This window comes from Schistocerca americana, chromosome 4, assembly GCF_021461395.2.
Source record: "Schistocerca americana isolate TAMUIC-IGC-003095 chromosome 4, iqSchAmer2.1, whole genome shotgun sequence".
Taxonomy (NCBI): Eukaryota; Metazoa; Arthropoda; class Insecta; order Orthoptera; family Acrididae; genus Schistocerca; species Schistocerca americana.
The window spans coordinates 150,933,815-150,954,509 of record NC_060122.1 but is presented as its reverse complement, the minus strand read 5'-3'; the positions used below and the strand labels follow the sequence as shown (position 1 = coordinate 150,954,509).

General features: G+C 38.8%; 1 protein-coding gene across 1 annotated transcript in view; it reads right to left on the bottom strand.

The window, feature by feature from the left end:
• LOC124613317 (SET and MYND domain-containing protein 4-like) overlaps positions 1-20,695 on the bottom strand; it is a 119,481-nt gene that overhangs the window by 10,809 nt on the left and 87,977 nt on the right. Inside the window, exons 9-11 of the mRNA XM_047142014.1 lie at positions 11,618-11,730; positions 594-765; positions 172-318 (exon numbers count right to left, since the gene is read on the bottom strand). Of these exons, the coding sequence (XP_046997970.1) occupies positions 172-318; positions 594-765; positions 11,618-11,730 (432 nt within the window). The remainder of the gene's footprint in view (positions 1-171; positions 319-593; positions 766-11,617; positions 11,731-20,695) is intronic.

The following is a 20,695-nucleotide window of genomic DNA, read 5'->3' as shown; positions in this document are numbered from 1 at the left end:
TGTGTGTGTGTACTCTACCTCAAAAAAAGGTACATCCAAAAGGAAGTAAAGGAAGTGAGGTCTTCAACCTTGTTTATGTATTTGTCGATGATTGAACGCCACTACTAATCAGTCAGTTGTTACCAAAATTATTTACATTCGGCCAAAACTTTCCTCACCACATTTACTAACCTTTCACTGCACAGCACCTTGCCATCTGGTTTAAGCATTTAGAGATGTCAGAATTTTTACTGTACAGATATTTCTCTCTCAGGGACAAACACTGCTTAAGCATTAGCAGAGCTTGTTCTATATCACCATTGTCAGCTGCATCAACTCCTGTTTGGAAAACAGTATCACAGATCAGAACATAAAGGTTCACTGTTTCTTCTGCTTAAAAGTTGCAAATGTGGGATTATTTCTTTCATGCTTTAAATTTTATTTTAGAGGAAATAATTTTGTTGATGGTTGAAATTGCGTACAGTAATGCTGACTCATGACAATTCATAAAATATACTGAAATTGACATTTTTCAAGGTACATCTCTATGACTTTTTTCTCAGTTGCACTACCACAATACATTAAGCTTATTCTAAGCAGAAAAAAAAGTATACCTTTCTCATAACAATTGTTGGCTTGATCTACATAATGTTCAGTTTTGTCAGCTCTCTCTTTAAATCTACAGCAACAACACTTTAATATACGGATTTTGTTCTCATTCTCCAATTCATTGTTTGATATTAGAGGTCCACTACACTGCGGGCACAACCATGCTGAAAAATGTTTCTGTAAAATAAAAAAAAAAAAATACATAAATTATTGCTATAAATTTCCAGTAATCTGCCAAGGAAGAAAAACATTTTATCGAGCTCTAACTTTGATTGGGTTGCAGGAGATTTTATGCCAATTAACTGCCAACATTTGAGATACTGTTTTAGTTTTACAGTATACACTAACATTACCCAAACAGACCCTTTAGTAGAAGTTTAAAACAGCTATGTCTGAAGCAAAAAATGGATTTATGCTTTCTCTTAATTTTACTACTCAAACACAGTGCTTCAATGTAAATATCTTTACAGCTGGAACACCTACTAGCAATACTCTGAGGGGATTATGGATATGAGAAAAACCACTCATATGGCTTATTCTATCCAAACATATGAAAGTCTATCATCAAATGTAGAAAAGTACATGTGCATGCGCACCTACCTTCCTACCTACCTACCTACCTACCTACCTCACACACACACACACACACACACACACACACACACACACACACAATTCAATTAAACATGGCCAGTGTTGCTTCTAGACAATGAGGCCTTTTCAACTGTGCAGGTGGGAACCATCCCTGCAACATACCCACTGTTCTGGTTATGTCCCCCACCCCTCGCAGCCTCAACTTTGTTAGTCCCTCCTATTCTCTACCACCTGCCTCTATCCCATTTCCTGCTCCCACTGAGCCTCATACACATCTTCTTCCCACACTCACCCCCCCCCCCCCCCCCCCCATCCTCCTCCAGTGGACCTGTGTGAATCCATCCCCCTCTGTACTCCCCCCCCACACCAGCACAACCTTCCGATGCTGGACCTAGCAGCCCACTACCCTGTCCCCACCATGTCCCCGCACATCACATTCCCACAAGCACACACAGTACTGCAGCATCTTCCTCCACCCCTACGCTGCTATTGCTACTCACTCCATTAGGGCCTCAGTACCCAGAAATGACATTAACCATATGTGTATGGGTTTAGGACATATAAATGTGTGTGTTTGTACATTTGATGAAGGACTTCGTCCAATATCTTAATATTCAACAGTCTTCTTTTAAACAATATCTTAATGATGTCTAACAGTTTCCTTTTAAATATGCACGTTTGACATTCAGCATCAACTTTATGTAGTAAGCAACAATCTGTTTAATTCATATCTTTGTTATGTCACACTAGATTTTCCCTGTTTCAAAACATAAGAAAGATCATATATCCAATGTATGAATTCGCATTATTAAGCCAGAAAAATTTTAAAAACAAACAAACAGAGGCAACATTTGTAGATGTGTTATGCTTACCAGAAAATCACCTGGGAATCATGGAATTGAACAGATACACCTACATGCATAAAGGTTGGTAAGCTACTTTATGCTGTGCCACAATACTGGATCATATCAAACAAAGAGAGGCAAGATAGTAACACTGACTGTAACAAGAAGATATCCACATGGAGGAAATACAGCAATAATAATGAGAGAAAAATGACCAACCCCCCCCCCCCCCCCCCTCAGATGTTAGCACAGAGGGTACACACAAGGTGTCCCAAGAGGAACGGTCAATATTCAGGAATATGTCAGGAACGATCATGCAGAACAAGAACGTCTAGTCAACATGGGCTCTAACTTGCCTACGTAAGAGCTAGGAGCACTACTTAATCTTTGATACTGTGAAACAAATCTCTTCTACTGCCTGCTCTGTGCTTTCCATATTTTGGGAGGAGGTAATATGGACCAAAACAAGAAGAAATTGTTGGGGCAACATGGATCCTAAAATGCATATCTTAAGCGCTATGAGCACTTGTTCAGTGGAAGAGATGTACAGTATTTCACAAAAGCAAAGATGAGAAAGTGCTCATAGCTCTTTAAGTATGTATTTTAGAGCCCATGTTTACTAGACTTTTCTTGCTTCAAATGGAAGTTCCTTTCGAATCCTTAAATATCAACTATTCCTCTTTGAGACACCCAGTGCAACCACCAGCCATGGGCTCAACTTGTTCACTACCAATAACAGATGGTCTGAAGATTCTGAGGTGAAAGCCAATAGGAAAGATGTTAAAGTCAACAATGTTGTTATTGTGGCTCTATCGCACTTTGTCAGCTATACGCAGCTGTAACTCACCTTTATAATCAAATGCATGACATGGGAAACTATACTTATACCTGAAGAATGGAAAATGTAAGAATGGGACAGCTGCAATAATCTATGAATCACAGTTTCTCTTCTGTGTAAAACATACTTTAACCCTTAATTGGTTGTGCGGGGTGTTCAGAACACCCCAGTAATCCTTATCAATGGATTATTACATAATGGATAGGAGTATAACGTCACATTCTTTGGTACCTTTCCATGATGTAATATGAAAGCTTTGTGTAACAGTAGAATCTACAATGGGAGCGCGAGTTCCAAGAAAACACGCAACAATGTGTCTTGGGGTGTTGACAGCAACCCGCGCGACTCTTTATGTTGCAGTGCTGCGTGAAAGCTCACAGTTGTGTTCTGTAGCAGCTGCTGGTATTTTGTTGCTCTGTGCAGTTAAAATAGCTATGGATCATTATGAAATAGAACAAGAAAAATTGCGGAAGCTTATGGAAGAGGTCTTAGACAAAACTTTTGAAGGAGGAGATGAGGAAGAGGAGGAAACAGACAGTTGTGAAGTTCTCTCTCATCACAGTAACATGGAAACTGAGAATGAAGACAACCGCAAGTAACTGCAGCGGATAATGAAAGCAAGCATGATTTTTTATTGGTAAGGATAAGGTTACAAAATGGATGAAAAGTTGTCGTAGTCACAACGTAAGAACTGGAAGTGTAGGCCTCATTATTCATCTCTCTGGAGTGAAACCTATCACAAAATCTGCGAAAACTGCTGTGGACTGTTTTTCGATATTTATAAATGGCATAATAATTAGAACGATTACGTCGTGCACAAATATTTACATACAACACATTGCATCAAATTTCACAAGAGACCGTGGTGCCAAACCAACAAATGAGGAAGAAATCAAATCTCTTCTGGTACTGTGGATATTGGCTGGGCATTACAGGGCAGGACACCAAAATCTGGAAGAATTACAGTACACAAATGGTTTTGGAATTGCAATATTTCATGCAACAATGAGTTTACGGTACTTTCGTTTCTTGTTGTATTGTTTAACATTCGGTGATATTCGAGACAGACCACAACGTAGAGAACTTGATCGCCTAGCTGTGTTCAGAGAAGTGTTTGAATTATTTACGTGAAACTGTGTCAGTAATTACACTGTGCCTGAATATACGACAGTGGATGAACATCTGGTTGTATTTAGAGACAAATGCAGTTTCCAACAGTATATACCAACCAAATCTGTGAAATATGGTTTGAAAATTTTCACCTTATGTGACGCAAGAACATGGTATACTTTGGTGATGGAAATCTATGTTGGGAAACAGCCAGAGGGTTCCTTTGCACTGTCAAACTTGTCTAAGGAGATAGTAAATAGACTTGTATGGCCTATCGAAGGTACAGGACGCAGTGTGACACTAGACAATGGGTTTTGTTCCATACCACTGGCTGAAGAGTACTTACAGTAGTAGGAACTCTTAGAAAGAATAAGAGGCAGCTCCCTCCAGACTTACGTCGCACAAGAGGTCGTGAACTTAGAGGCAGCCTTTTTGGATTCAGAATGGATATCACCATAGTTTCATATGTGCCAAAGAAGTGCAAAAACGTTACTCTCCTTTCATCTTCGCATCATGATGGTGCCATTGACACTAATACTGTGGAGGAAGAGAAACCAGAAATTATAACAATGTACAATAAGACCAAAATGGGTGTGGACACAGTAGATGAAATGTGTACTACTTATTCAACCTCAAGAAAAACTAGACACTGCCCACTTGCCCCATTTTTCCAAATGATTGACATTGCTTGCATTAACGCCTTCATCATATACACAAATAATAACAATGAGAGGATTTTCCGAAGAATGTTTTTGCATGATGTTGGAAGGTCATTAGTAAATCCCATAGTGTGCAAGAGAGCAGCTGCTCACTCCCTGCCTAAACAAGTTACAAAGAAAGCCACTGAAATGGTGGGAATTGAAGACAGCAACAATGCACCAGCTTCTGAACACGGAATACTTAAGCCCAGGCACTGCACAGTTGGTCCCCGGAGTAAAGATATAAAAGTTAATCGCACTGTGCTCAATATTTGAAAGTTATGTGCCTAAGCACATGAGAAATGTTTGTAAAAATTGTTACGGTAACGCATCCCATGCAGCCAGTGATAGTGAGTGATTTCATAAAATGTTTGTATGAGTTGGCTGAGAAAATGTTGAATTATATGTATAATATCATACCGGTAATACACTACAAAAAATAACAGAAATAAATAATTCAACAAAATATTGTAAGAAAATGGGAATTATTGCATATGTTTCAAATAACCCAATTTAATACTAAAGTAATATTAAATAAAACGATAATGTACCAGGAGATAACATATTCATATCACTGATATGCTGCACAGCAATGTCATTATAGCCACTTTTATTTGGGGTATTACCAACACCCCGCGTGACTATTAACGTTACAAAAAGCCGCATAAGTCCAACAATCTCTCTCTCTCTCTCTCTCTCTCTCTCTCTCTCTCTCTCTCTCTCACACACACACACACACACACACACACACACACATTCCTACAACAGTAATTCATTCCTTCCGTGATTTATTCATTTTTATCATGTTCTAAAGATCCCACCATGAAGGAAATTCAAGAAAGTGAAATGAGTACAGCCATACATTAAAAAATAGAATTAACTGTAAAAAAACTAGTTCTAAAATGTCAGATGGTTTAATTAGATTCAATTCTATATAGTGTAATTATTCCAGATTTAATTGTCTCAATTTAGCATAAGGTTGAAAATTTAATTAGTAAGACTATCATAAATTGATGAAGTACCACTCTCTAAAGAATTAATTACATTTGTAATCCCTCCAGGTGTTGAATTTAAACATATGTCAGTGGAGTGTAGCGTCTTACAGTGTAAATAGACTCTAATCTGCATCAGTTCCTGCAGTCACTGTTAAGAAAATATTATTGAAATTATTTGCCAATAATTTCCCTGTATTGGCACAATTCGGGAACTTAATAAACGAGGTGTGGAGGCAAACAATTCAAGACAGATGAACGAAAACAATACTTGCCCCTCAAGTAATCTAAGTAATAAGTAAATCAGTCAGGACGTATCACCTGAAGGACTGACACATGCCATGATAATAACGATTTATAAAATTAGTTATAAGCAACAGACCTCTTATTACAGCCCCATTTACTACCATTCCATGTTCTCAAAATTTTTTGAGAAGTTGGCTTATAACAGAATAGTGAAAAAAATTCTGACATCCTTTTAACAACAGCTTAGTTTGCCTCCCGTACAAGCTTTTCCATAGAGAAATCAATATACCATCACACAAACTCTCTCCTGATAAAGCTAATCATGAAAAATTACCTGCTGGCATTTCCTGTGATCTTTCTGAAGTCTTTGATTGTGGAGATCATAAAATTATACTATGGAAAGTACATGTTACAATGTTAAAGGCATTCACTTTGCATGGATGGAGTCATATTTTCACAATAATAATAAAAGACAACAGAGGGTCACAGTAACAAATAATACGAAAGGAATAAGACTGAATTTGGATGGGGGAATCATTAAATATGGTGCCCCGCAAAGATTGGTGCTAGGCCTGTTCACATTCTTGACCGTATACAAACAATTTTCCTGGGACTTCAAAAAACTGTCATGTTTGCTAATAACACGTAAGTATATCAATAAACAGGCAAAATACATCTATATCAGATATAGCCAAGAGAATAATGAAACTGCATGCAATTTTTGATCATACAGGTATACTGATAAATGGTCCAAACACATTCATACCCGGCACAATTACGAGAATAGTGGAATGGGCTTCCAGCTGGTTCAAAGCAATAGCTTTTTATCTCATAAAGACTCATGGTATGCAATACAGAGATCAGTAGGCACAGACTAGATCAGGCTCCATGTGTAAACTTCTTGTGTATCCAGATATGTAATAAACTGAGGTGGCATCAGCATATGGATAAACTAACCAAAATGCTGAGTTCTGCATGCTTTGCACTTAGAAATGTAAATCATTCAGTTGACTTGCAAATGAAATTGTGGACCCTCATTCAATATTGTCTTATGACATTATCCTTTGGGACCAAGCAGCTTAAAAAAAAAAAGCATTTTTCTACAGAAGCATGGAGTGAGAATACTGTGTAAAGTTGAACATTTTGTATGGGCCTCTTTAGAAATCTGAGGATTTTTACACATATGTGGCAATACATAAATTCTCTAATGGTATTTGCTAGTAATAAAAGAGTGAATTAAGGATGAACTTTACAATTTAAAACCAAAATACTAGAAGTAAATTTCATTTCCATATAGATTACATATCCCTATCTAGGGTTCTGAATGGCTTTTTATATTCTAGCTAAGAAGTCTGTAGCAGGTTACCCAAAGACATCAAGCAAAAAATTTGAAATTCCCCAATATTGAAAACAAAGTGAAAGGGTACTTTACAAAGCTGGTTTGATATGTCTTGTGTAAAAAGCAAGAAAAAATGTTTATTTCATAAACGACTCTTCGTACTACCCAACATAATGTCCTTTGAGGGATATACACTTGGTCCAGTTCTCCTCCAGCTTTTTCATCCCATCAGAAAAATATGTCCTCTTAAACTCAGCAAAATACTCATACACTGCAAACATCACTTCTTCATTTGATGAAACTTTCTTCCCACCAAGCCAATGTTTCAAGTTAGAGAACACGAAGCAGTCACTTAGGGATAAGTCTTGTGAACTGGATGGATGAGTAACCAATCCAAAGCCCAATTCAGGCACTTTCATCATTCTTATTGCTGATATGTGGGACGATGCATCATCCTCACAAAACAGCACTTTTTTCACTTGGTCTTTTTTCAGCCAATGCAAGTTTCAAACAATCCAACAATGAAGCATAATAGGATCTGGTTATGGTTCTGCCTTTTCTCAAGTAACCTATGAGGTTTATTCCTCAGGAACCCCAAAAATAGTGGCCATCACCTTACCAGCTGACAAAATGGTCTTTGCCTTTTTCAGTGCGCCTTCCACACACCTCTGTTCATTGTTGTGACTGCCATTTCCACTCTGGCATGTAATGATGGATCCAGGTTTCATCAACAGTCACAAAACAGGGCAGCAAGTCTTCTGGATTGTGATTTAACATCATCAGATATTGTTTGAAATGTTGTGTCAGATGCAATTCTGGTTGACTGTGAGCAATTGCAGCAACCATTTCACACACATCTCCTTCATAGCCAATTTTCCATGCAGGATATTATGCATGCACTCAGTTGACCTGCTTGCAGTCTCTCAAATTTTTATTCGGTGGTCTTGCATTATCATATCATGGATTCTGTCAATGGTTTCCTTTACGCTAAACTCAATTGGATTCCCAGAGCATGCTTCATCTTTGGTACTTGTCTGACCACATTTAAATTCATCACTCCAAAGGTAAATGGTTTTCAATGATGCAGAGTTCATGTTAATGTCATCTAATTCTGTTTTGATTTGTATGGCAGTCCAACCCTTCAAAACTGACCAATTCAGATGGCTGTTGACAGTTAATTGTATGGTGTACATGCTGAAATTCTTTATACAATCCTTGGAATAATCGAGCTTACCAACCATGAAAGCGCAACAGAAATGTTCCATTCTTTCATTTAAATTTACCAGACTTATCAAATCACTGTCGTTTCAACCACTCTTTCTATAACTTATCAGAATATCTGAACACAAAAATGTAAATTCTGCTTAATGCTAATGTTCATTTTTAATAGATTCTGACTTTGCCAGTATAGAGATGATAACTGTTCTATTTCAAAGTAGCCTGCAGTGGCTACCTCTGTCTGTGAATATATAACTTAACATCTTCCATATCCCTGAAGGCTCTTCTTCATGACAAGATTTACTGTTCTGGCATAAAATCAACCAGCCAGAAATAAGAGAGCAGAGAGGAGGGCTGTGAAGAAGATATCAGCCAATTGCACACTGACCAACCCCTCTCTAGGACGACAACAAGATAGCAGCGGCCTCTATGTAAAGAGGACATAAGCGCTGTGCTGACTGGTCGCGGCCCACTTCTACAGCACCATCAAGATTAGGCACTTGAAGGCCAGTGACTTAGGAACTGTAATTACTGGCAAGATTTCTTATTTGCCAGTCTCCCTTGGCTTGCTACACTTTTGTGTTATTGTCAAAGTTAAGTATTGTCATTGTTCATTTTGTAATAAAACTCATTAATACGATTTTTTTGAATGTTGTCTAACGATCCGAGAAAGCAGGTTTCCTAAACACCCTATATTTGACAAGTAGGCAGGATTCATCATTTATGGAACATGATGTGTAAATGAATGAATGAATGAATCAATGTATGTCTTCGACAACTCCTTCTCAACACAACAATCACGTCATTCAAATGCTACGTTGAAGGTAAGGTCTCTTACAAATCCAGGTTCTATAGTGCTTACAGAAATCAACACATGTCCCACTTACTGGAAGTGGACAAAAATATGGAAAAACTGAGAGAAATGCACGCTTGAACATAAATGCAGATGCTAGCCAAGGCTGCAGGTTGTGCTATTATATTTGACCACGAATGGCACCTTTGCAACGTACTCGATACTTTCAAAGTGTCAGTCATGGTCAAAATAGTATTCTGTAGAGTTTTGATTGCATTATGTTGCAGCTCAGTGCATTCAAAGTAGGGCAATTTGTTGGTGCTCGTATGGTGTGCGTTTTCATAACCACGGTAGCTGAAGTGTTTAAGGGTTTCAAGATGCACTATAGCGAAGATTATACAACATACAAGGAAAGTGGAAAAACATCATCTTGTAAGTCACAGTGCGGACTACAATGTGTGCTGTGAGATTGTGACAGACAATCACTGAAAAGGACTGTGATGTAAAATTAGAGGATAACGGCTCCAAAAGTCACAGCAGAACTGAATGTTGTGCTCCCAAACCTTGTCATCACTAAAACAACATGAAGGGAGCTCCATAATCAGGGTATTAAAGATTTTGCAGAAAATATTAATAGTAACTTTAGGCTTTCTGCAGATGATCTAGGTATCTGCAATGAAGAACGATCTGACTAAAGCTGTACAAATATTCAGTCAGTCCTTGATAAGATTTCAAAGTGGTGCAAAGACTGGCAACATGCTTTAAATGTTCATAAACGCAAAATTGTGTACTTCACAAAATGAAGAAACATAGTACCCTATGAATTTAATCTCACTGAGTAACAACTGGAACCTGTAAACTCATACAAATACAGTAGGGACATGAAGTGGAATGACCACATAGGCTCAGTTGTGGGTAAAGCAGGTAGGAGACTTCAGTTCACTGGTAGAATACTAGGCAAATACAGTTAGTCTAAAAAGAAGAAGACTGCTTACAAATCACTCATGTGACCTATCCTAAAATACTGCTGAAGTGTGTGGGAGCTGTACCAAAGAGGACCAGCACGGGATATTGAACGTATAAAGGGAAAGGAGGCACTAATTCTCACATTATTTTTGTGGGAATGTGTCACAGAGTTATTGAAAGAACTGAACTGGCAGACTCCTAAAGACAGACAGAAAATGTCCCGAGAAAGTCTGTTGACAAAGTTTCAACAACCAGCTATAAATGATGACTCTAGGAATACACTAAAATCTCCTACATATCATTCCGGTAGTGATCATGAGGACAATATTAGACTTGTTACACCATGCACAGAGGCATTTAGACAATCATTCTTCCCACACTCCATACATGAATGGAATGGAAAGAGCAATAATAACTGGTAAATCGGGTGTACCCTCTGACTTCCACTTAACAATGGATTGCAGAATGTACATGTAGAATTTCAGGGCAAGCTGAAATTCCAAAATAACTCATCAGTGATGCAAGTGCCCATAATGAGAGAATGAGGTGCCGAAGCCATAAAACATGGACTATGGTGCAATGGAAGAATGTCATTTGGTTGGATGGGTCATTTCACAGTTTCCAGCTACTGGCCGAGTCCCAAGAGTAAGATGTGATGAAGGTTTGGTGACAATTTGCACAGCCATGTCGTGGTGTTCCATAGGCCTGATGGCTACTCTGCAAAGTCTGATTACTGCCAAGGATTATGTGACCATTATGGCTGATCAGGTCCAGCCTGTGGCACAATGTTTGTACCCCAAAGGTGATGCTGCGTTCCAAGACAATAGGGCCCCTGTTCATACAGCTCACATAATCCAAAAGTAGTTTTGGGAGCACGAAGGATGAATTGTTGCATCTTCCCTGGCCACCAGTCACCTGATTTCAGTATTATTGAGCCTTTTTGGTATGTGATCGTTATCCACCTCCATCACATTTACCTGAGCTTGCTATTATTTTGCCAGGAGAATTGTATAAGAATCCCCTGGAAACCATGCATGAACTGTATTTATCCATTCTGAGATGACTGGAAGCTGTTCTGATAGCCAATGGTTTGCCTATGCCATATTAAGCATGATAATATTATGTGTTCTTGGTGTTTCCATATTTGTGCCCACCCTGTGTACCATATACCATAGTTCCAACGCAAACTCGTGAGATACCCAAAGCATTCTACAACTGTCCAATGTAAAACACCTCATATGGATACAATTGTCATTCTGTTACTATGGAAGCAAAAAAAGATTTCTTCCCAACATGCATGTAAGTCTCAATAAAAGGTCAAATCAACCGTTATAACAAAAAAGATAACTGAACTTCACAATATACCACATATTCAAATCAAAATACTTACTTCTTTTTCAATCATAGCAGAATCTGTGCAGCAATCACAAGAACACCTAAAAAAGTACTGTGACTTTAAGATTTCTTGTCGTTCCTTCAGTGGCATTCGTCTGAAATGTGGTCCTGTATAAAAAAATCAAATAATTATGAAATGGAAAATGCATGGATTAAACTTTAGATGGGTTTCATGATAATGTATTATGGGCTAGTGCATAAGTTCATAGCATTTTCCATAAGTTTAATAAACATAACAAATACATGTAGCAAGAGATTTTAGTCATCAATAATGCATTCACCTCCACTATTTACAACAGTTTGCCAATGTTGGGGTAACTTTTCGATTCTAGGACTGTAGAAATCTTGCAGTTTTGAGCCATAGAACTCACTGAGCCATGTTTGGAATGTTCCTTGATTGTTGTTTGATGGAGAGCGGAAAAGGTGAAACTCTAAAGGCACACAATCAGGTGAATAAGATAGGTGCAGAATGACTTCCCAACTCAACTCCTGTGTGTTTTTTGTCAGTCAAGCAGAATGTGGACAGGTGTTATCATGGGGTGGCATCACTTCACACAGTCTTCCTGGTCATTGTTCTTGGATTCTGAATGCAAGACATATCAGTTGTTTACAATAAATGTCAGTAGTGATGGTTACACCACACCTCAGTGCGGCTTCAGCTGCCAGAGGCTGCAGTCTCATGTGTGTGTGTGTGTGTGTGTGTGTGTGTGTGTGTGTGTGTGTGTGTGTGTGTATACGCGTCTATCATCTTTTTGACAAAGACCTTGTTGGCTGAAAGCTTATATTGTGACATGTGACAGTCTTTTTGTTGTACTTATCTGCAATTCAGCATCTCTGCTATATGGCGAGTAGCAACTTTCGTTTTCATACTATTGTTACATACCATCCTGGTTTGAAAAATGGTAATATGTTAATTCAAATAGCAACAGTGAACTACAAATAAAAATGATAACCAATAAGTAAATCCACAGCAACTGTAATACCAAAATACAAAACCAAACCACTATGAACTTATAAACCAACCCAATATTTGTTGTCAAACAATTCATCTAACTTTTTATCGACTCCTTATGACATTCAGAATATTACAAGTGTATATGCATACCAAAACCTTATTACACATCTAAGTCTTAGTAACTGTATCCAATAAAGTGTTCTCCAATACGCAGATGTTAGCACATTGTGTTAGCACTCAATTTTCAGTTTAATGAACAGGAACAACCTACACAAATCAGTATTATTTTTCTATCTCTCGCATTGCAAGCGAGTACTGGAAAACTAGCAACAAAAGACATAGATATTAAGTATTCTGCTATAAAATCCATGGATAAAATGAGCCTTAGTTCTCAAGCCAAATCACATTTTATGAGACAATTCAACCATCACAGTTTTACACCTATGTATAAAAGCTCACAGATGAAATATTTGTCATTCCCTTAATAGAGCACACTGGTCTCTTTGGAACACTGCAGGCTGTCTAGAACAACTACCAAGTATTCATGTTCTCTCCAGTACTGACTTTAGTCATGACAGTGAAGTAGTGTGCAAGTGTCAGTCCACTGTATGGAAAACAGCACATTAAGATTGGTCTACATGGAGAAGTGACAGAATGGCAGAAAGGGCTAACATGTTTTGACGTGAATGCAGACTGTCCAACGTGTCTAAAAGAAACCTTTTGCAACCATGTACCACAGTAAAAGAAAAGTGGTAGTAAAATGATCCTAACTGATAGAGAACAGAGACAAAAGACATACCGAATCAATAACCCAATAGGAACTGCTATTGTCAGTGAATGCCAACTAACATGTTACTGAATGAACATTTCAAAAGTAACAGCATGCAATGAACATTTGGAGTCGCGTACATTGGAAAAAACCATTGCTCACGGCAGCATGTAAAGTTGCTTGTTTTCAAAGAGCTGAACAACAAAGCAACTGGACAGCACCTGCCTGGACTCATGTTCCGCAGTCGAATGGGTCATGATTTTGTCTCTTTTCAAATTATGGAAAGCATCAAATGCACTAATGCCCAAATAAGACGTTTATACCATAGTGTATGGAGGGTATAGCTACAGTTGAAGATGGCTCCATGATGTTCTGGGGGGGGGGAGTGTCTTTTGTACCATGACTTCATGACTTGGGCCTATTCGTTTACGTTAACCAGGATGCTCTGTTCAGTGCCCTTTCTTCTACATCTTCATAATGAATATGCTGTGAAAACTGACAACTGCCGTGTTCACAGGGCTGCGTGCATGCAGCTGTGGTTTGATAACATTGAGGCACCCGCTGCGTCTTGAGTGGCCCACTAAAGCATCCAATCTTAATCCCATTCAAAATGTGTGGATTTGTCTGGAACAGAGGCTGAAACATAGCACTCAACATCCCTAAAATTTGGTGGCTCTTTATGTTCTAATCATCAATAGATAGCTTCAGCTGGACATGACATACTTGAAGAAACTTTTAGATTTTCATCATCACCAAACTGAGGCTATTGTCAAGGCTAGAAATAGTGTTAGATGGTTTTAACGTGTCATTTTCTGGGGGTGACTAATTTTTTGTATGGTTTGCTTATATAGTACACCTTCCAGTCTATGGAGTAGTACTTCCTGTGACCACAAGGAGTTACACCAATAATCTGGCAATAGTAAGTCAAGAAAAATCTCTGAAGACGTTAAAGCCCATCTGACAAACACACTGAGGGAGCTGAGTGCCTATTACACTAACAATTAACTTCATCCAATGCCAACTAAAACACAACTGTGTGCATTTCATTTTAAGCACAATCAGGCACATCATAAACTTGACATCACATGGCAGGGGATACAGTTAGTAAACATGAACCTTTCAAAATATCTGGGAGTCACTCTGGACCATACTCTGACCTATGAGCAGCATTGTGAGAATACTAGAATGAAGGTGGAAGCCACAAATAATATTCTTCACAAGATCACTGGTAACATATGCGGCTCCCGTCCACAAAGCCTGAGAATGGTGGTACTAGCAATGTGTTACAGTGCTGCAGAGTACATGTGCCCAGTCTGGTACAAATCCACCTATGCAAACACAGTGTACAAGGAACTAAACAAAATGTGTAGGCTTAGTATAGGTTGTCTTAAACCTATACTACTTTCAAAACTCTTCCAACTTGCTGGTATAGAGCCACCAGATATTCATCATTAAGTAACTGACAATATGGAGAGAACAAATCAAGCTCATCGGGAAAACCATCCGTTACATTGACACATTCCAGCATCTCCAAGGTTGAGGTCCAGAGGAAGTTTCCTCAAGAACACTCCAGTCTTACAAGTGACAATGGCCACAGAAAGAAAACAACTGTAAGTCTCTCGACTTTTAGAATAACTCCACTTGACCTCCTCCTTCAGAAACCCTCACACCTCGGCATGAACAGAATTGAATGGTGTGGTGGTCACTCAGTCACCTTTATTCTGGAGTTGGAAGATCCAGCAGCAACCTCCAGAAATATTTGGATATCACCAACTGTGACTGCGGAGAACCACATACCATGGAGCACCTATTAGACTGTCCGCTATGCTTCCATCTAGCACTGAATGTCTTTTGCTTGTGACACTGGGTGCAGTTGTGGTTGCAAGATTTTTGCTGAGAGTGGTGTAGTTTAGTAATTCTTTCTTTCATCTGTTTGTAATGGTAATTACCATATACTGTATTTGTTTTCTGATTAGAGTAAATAATAATAGGAAATAGTAACACACCTCTGAGAAATTTTACACAAAACTACGGATAGTACTTTTATAGGACAACTTCAATATATGAAGAGACTGACTGATAAGAAATGTCATGAAGCAACAAGTAACAGTTAAATTAGTAATGGAGGAAGCCTGAAGGGGTACACTTTTAGAGGAAGATCAGGGTTTGAAAATAGTAAGCAAGTTCAAGACAATAACATAACAGTGTTGTACAATCCATAACACAGTCTCCTGTAACCAAAAACGGAAATACACAGTGTAGTCTCATCATGCTGAATTAACATGATTGGACACAATGTTTGTAGGTAACATGAAATGTTTGAGATTTTCTGGTTCAGTTTGATCTGGTCTGAAATGGTTCAGTCTTCATTCTGTTAATGTACAAACATGAGCATGTATAATCACTGCAATATGTACACTGTTTTATATAATAGTTCTTTTCTGCTTGACTTGCTGATACACTATTGTTCTCATGTTCATGAAGTAGCATTCTGTCATATGACTTGGTATAATAAGCATTTGATCAAGATTCAGTGATACGTACTGCAGAAGATCTGATGATGGCAATGTAGTTTGCTGAAACCAGTTATCTTGGCTAATTAGAGCTGTACTTCTGTTTCTATGTAAATCTTAAAATACACATGCATTCATGTACTATCATATGTATAGAGGTGTAAAAAATAAACAAGAAAAAAGGGTAATATGTGCTATCAAAATTTAGTTCTATGATTAGTTTGACTGCATGCCATTGCCATACCAAACATTTCTTTGGAAAAAAAAATGGCATGTAGATGTACAAAGCTTCACCTTGTGTGGCCAACGGATTGTTTTCACAGTGAATCTTTCACTCAGTGGAGGAATGTGTGCTGTTTTGAGGAGCCTTGGCAGATTAAAACTATGGGACAGATTGGCCCTCAAAACTGGAGCCTTGTCTTTCATGGGCAATACCTTACAAACTAAGCTATCCAGGCACAACTCACAGCTTCATTTCTGGCATTATCTCTCTCCTACTTTAAAAACTTCACAGAAGCTGTCCTGCATATATCTACCGAGTAAATTTTCTAGAAGATAGATTCACCCTGGGAACAATCCCCTAGGCTGTGGCTAAGTTATTTCTCTCCAACACACTTTCTTTGAGAATGTATGACTATAAATCTGATTTTACCATGGAATAAATAATAATAATAATAATATAATTTAAACAAATAATATAATTTAAGCAAAAGAAGGTGTAACATATATGTCACGTTACGCAAATCACACTTTTAAGTGAAATACATGGCAGTAAATAAAATAAAGCTTGTATGTGTGTATCTAATCCTAATCTACATTGCGTTTAGGCAACAGTATTCATTTACTTTTTTGTTTATCATATTGTAGTACATTTCATAAATAACAATGAACAAATAAATATCTGATTGGTAAAATTCAAAAGTGAAAATTAATTCAGCCAAGAATTGGTTAATAAATGATTAATAACTGTTTTTCACTGTGTTACTAGCACTGTTTCTGTTGTAGATTATTATTATTATTATTATTATATAATGTTCTGGCACATGACTTATTGTCATTCACATTCTTGCTTCCTAATGCAATGTTGTTAAGTTTGAATTACAGCCACTTAATTTTGTTCATTCTTTTATATGCTCCTTTTAAAGACTGAACGAATATTGTGATGCAAAACATATTCTGGAGATGGCAGGATGGAGATCTTCTGCAGATGGGGAGCCAAAAAGTCATGTCCAGTGTTCAAGCAGAATATGGCACCTGCTTCTCTACTCGGTCCATCAGGCACTATCAAGTAGTCCACGAGATATTTTTCAGGTCTTTCTGTCGCATTAAATTTTATTGGATCAACTTAATTATTCTTTAAATTTGTTAATAATGCTACTTACCATAAAGATAACATGCTAAGTTGCAGACAGGCACAATTAAAAGACACTTACACACAACTTTTCAGCCTTAGCCATCATCGGAAAAAGAGACACACAGGCACCATTCACTCACATGCGCAAGCACACCCCATGCACACATGACCACCAACTCTGGCAGCTCAGGCAAGAGGGCCTGTCTGAGCTGCTGGAGTTGGAAGTCATGTGGGTGTGTGGTGTGCTTACTTGTCTGAATGAATGATATGTGTTTCTCTTTTTCCGATGAAGGTTGAGGCCGAAAGTTTATATATAAGTGTCTTTTAATTGTGCCTGTCTGCATTTACCATATTATTTCTATGGTAAGTAGCTACCTTTCTTTTCTTACGTTGTTGATATTCCTACATGGAGTTTCCATTGTTTGATTTTGTTAATAATACATTTCATTGCAGAATATGACACACTGAGTCTTTCCTGTCTGTTTAATTTTCATGCTCTTTTTGGCTACAAAATCTGCTTTTCATTGCCATCTAATAAGCCTCAGTGTGACAGTATACAATGTACTGCAACTTTCTTGTTCTTATGCTACTGACTGGTTCTTTAACATGAACGATTTTTGGATCTTGTGTATTGATAATTGTCAGTTTGCTGCTCTGGAATCACAAACTGTTGCCCTGTGACAACACAGTTCTGCATGCAAGCACACCACTTTAAGACAGCAACTACTTTCTGTTGTTAAATGTCTGCTTCTTGCTAACTTTGTTGGGCACTTGCAGTAACCTGCCGGTTATGTACATCCACTACGGCAAATGAAATGTGCTTACTGACATGCAAACAGCGCACCCAAAACTACCTGAGGTGGCTGCCAGGGGCAGTCCAGTCACCAACCAACGTCACCTGGTCCACTGTGGGCACACAACATTACACCAGCAACACCTGACTTGGACAGCTTCTCTACAAGGGCGTGCATGAGCCTCTGGGCCCTCTACTGTTAAATGCATTCGAGACGTGTACGCTACTTTCATTGTATTCATGTTTATGTCACTATGACCCAATAAAGCGTACTTTTCATGGGCACGTGTTTCCTTGAGTTGACAGTTAGGACAGCACCAAGCTTAACTGGTGAGTACAACAGTAATGCAGCAGTGTCTGTTGCTCCTATATTTTGGTATAGCTTTATGTGTGTAATGTCACAGTGCAAACAGACTCACACTATTACTACTACTACTACTACTACGAGGGCAGTTCAATAAGTAATGCAACCCATTTTTTTTCTCGGCCAATTTTGGTTGAAAAAACCGGAAATTTCTTGTGGAATATTTTCAAACATTCCCGCTTCGTCTCGTATAGTTTCATTGACTTCCGACAGGTGGCAGCGCTGTACGGAGCTGTTAAAATGGCGTCTGTAACGGATGTGCGTTGCAAACAACGGGCAGTGATCGAGTTTCTTTTGGCGGAAAACCAGGGCATCTCAGATATTCATAGGCGCTTGCAGAATGTCTACGGTGATCTGGCAGTGGACAAAAGCACGGTGAGTCGTTGGGCAAAGTGTATGTCATCATCGCCGCAAGGTCAAGCAAGACTGTCTGATCTCCCGTGTGCGGGCCGGCCGTGCACAGCTGTGACTCCTGCAATGGCGGAGCGTGCGAACACACTCGTTCGCGATGATCGACGGATCACTATCAAACAACTCAGTGCTCAACTTGACATCTCTGTTGGTAGTGCTGTCACAATTGTTCACCAGTTGGGATATTCAAACGTTTGTTCCCGCTGGGTCCTTCGTTGTCTAACCGAACACCATAAAGAGCAAAGGAGAACCATCTGTGCGGAATTGCTTGCTCGTCATGTGGCTGAGGGTGACAATTTCTTGTCAAAGATTGTTACAGGCGATGAAACATGGGTTCATCACTTCGAACCTGAAACAAAACGGCAATCAATGGAGTGGCGTCACACCCACTCCCCTACCAAGAAAAAGTTTAAAGCCATACCCTCAGCCGGTAAAGTCATGGTTACAGTCTTCTGGGACGCTGAAGGGGTTATTCTGTTCGATGTCCTTCCCCATGGTCAAACGATCAACTCTCAAGTGTATTGTGCTACTCTTCAGAAATTGAAGAAACGACTTCAGCGTGTTCGTAGGCACAAAAATCTAAACGAACTTCTCCTTCTTCATGACAACGCAAGACCTCACACAAGTCTTCGCACCCGAGAGGAGCTCACAAAACTTCAGTGGACTGTTCTTCCTCATTCACCCTACAGCCCCGATCTCGCACCGTCGGATTTCCATATGTTTGGCCGAATGAAGGACGCAATCCGTGGGAGGCACTACGCGGATTATGAAGAAGTTATTGATGCAGTACGACGTTGGCTCCGACATCGACCAGTGGAATGGTACCGTGCAGGCATACAGGCCCTCATTTCAAGGTGGCGTAAGGCCGTAGCATTGAAGGGAGATTACGTTGAAAAATAGTGTTGTGTAGCTAAAAGATTGGGGAATAACCTGGTGTATTTCAATGCTGAATAAAATAATCCCTGTTTCAGAAAAAAAATGTGTTGCATTACTTATTGAACTGTCCTCGTACTACTACTACTACTACTACTACCACCACCACCACCACCACCACCACCACCACCACCAGCATTATATATCCCCTTTCTAACACCCCTCAACCAAAACAGCTGAAGTATGTACACCTATCTGGAAAGATCTACCCCGTCAAGACTGGATTAATAAGAAATAGAGAAAAGTGAAGGTGGTGGTTTTAATGCTTCAGATATTTTATACAGTCTACCCACATTTTAGTACAATGCACACAACACTTGTATAAGAAATTAAACTGTCAGAAAAGTCCTTCTTTGGAATGTTGTTCAATTCATGTGTCACATTGGCTTGAAGGTCAGTTACATTGTCAAAGTACTGACCCTTCATGACAATTTCGTGGCAGGTTTGTATCAATAACACCAAGTCTCATAACCCATGATAAGTTTTTCCAGAAAAAAAACTGTCCGCATTTCACATTTCAATCACTTCACAGCAGGTGTCCATCCATCATGGTTTTCGTTAGGGAGTCAAGGCATGCAGGACAAACTTTGCACAGACTTTTCTCTTCTTCAAAACATTCTGGAAAATGTCTTCAGCTCTTGATTCAGAGACATTGCTCCAAAGTAATTTGTGGCACAACAATGCTGATACACTACGGTCACATGTCCACAACTACACACTGCCTGTTCACAACTGACTGGTTAAATATATAATTGTTGCTCAGAATTGTTAGTTCAATCTGCTTTGCTGATGTCACTTACATGCCAGAAACAAAATCAGTCTCAGAGTTTTTTGGGCAGACATTGTATTTCATTAACTTGTGTGAAGGAAAAGATTTCATTTAGCTGCCATGACTTTGCTACAAATAAAGCCATTTAACAATAAATAAATAATTTGCAGAGCAATGTTTTACCAACAAATCTTCACATTTTCTTGATAATC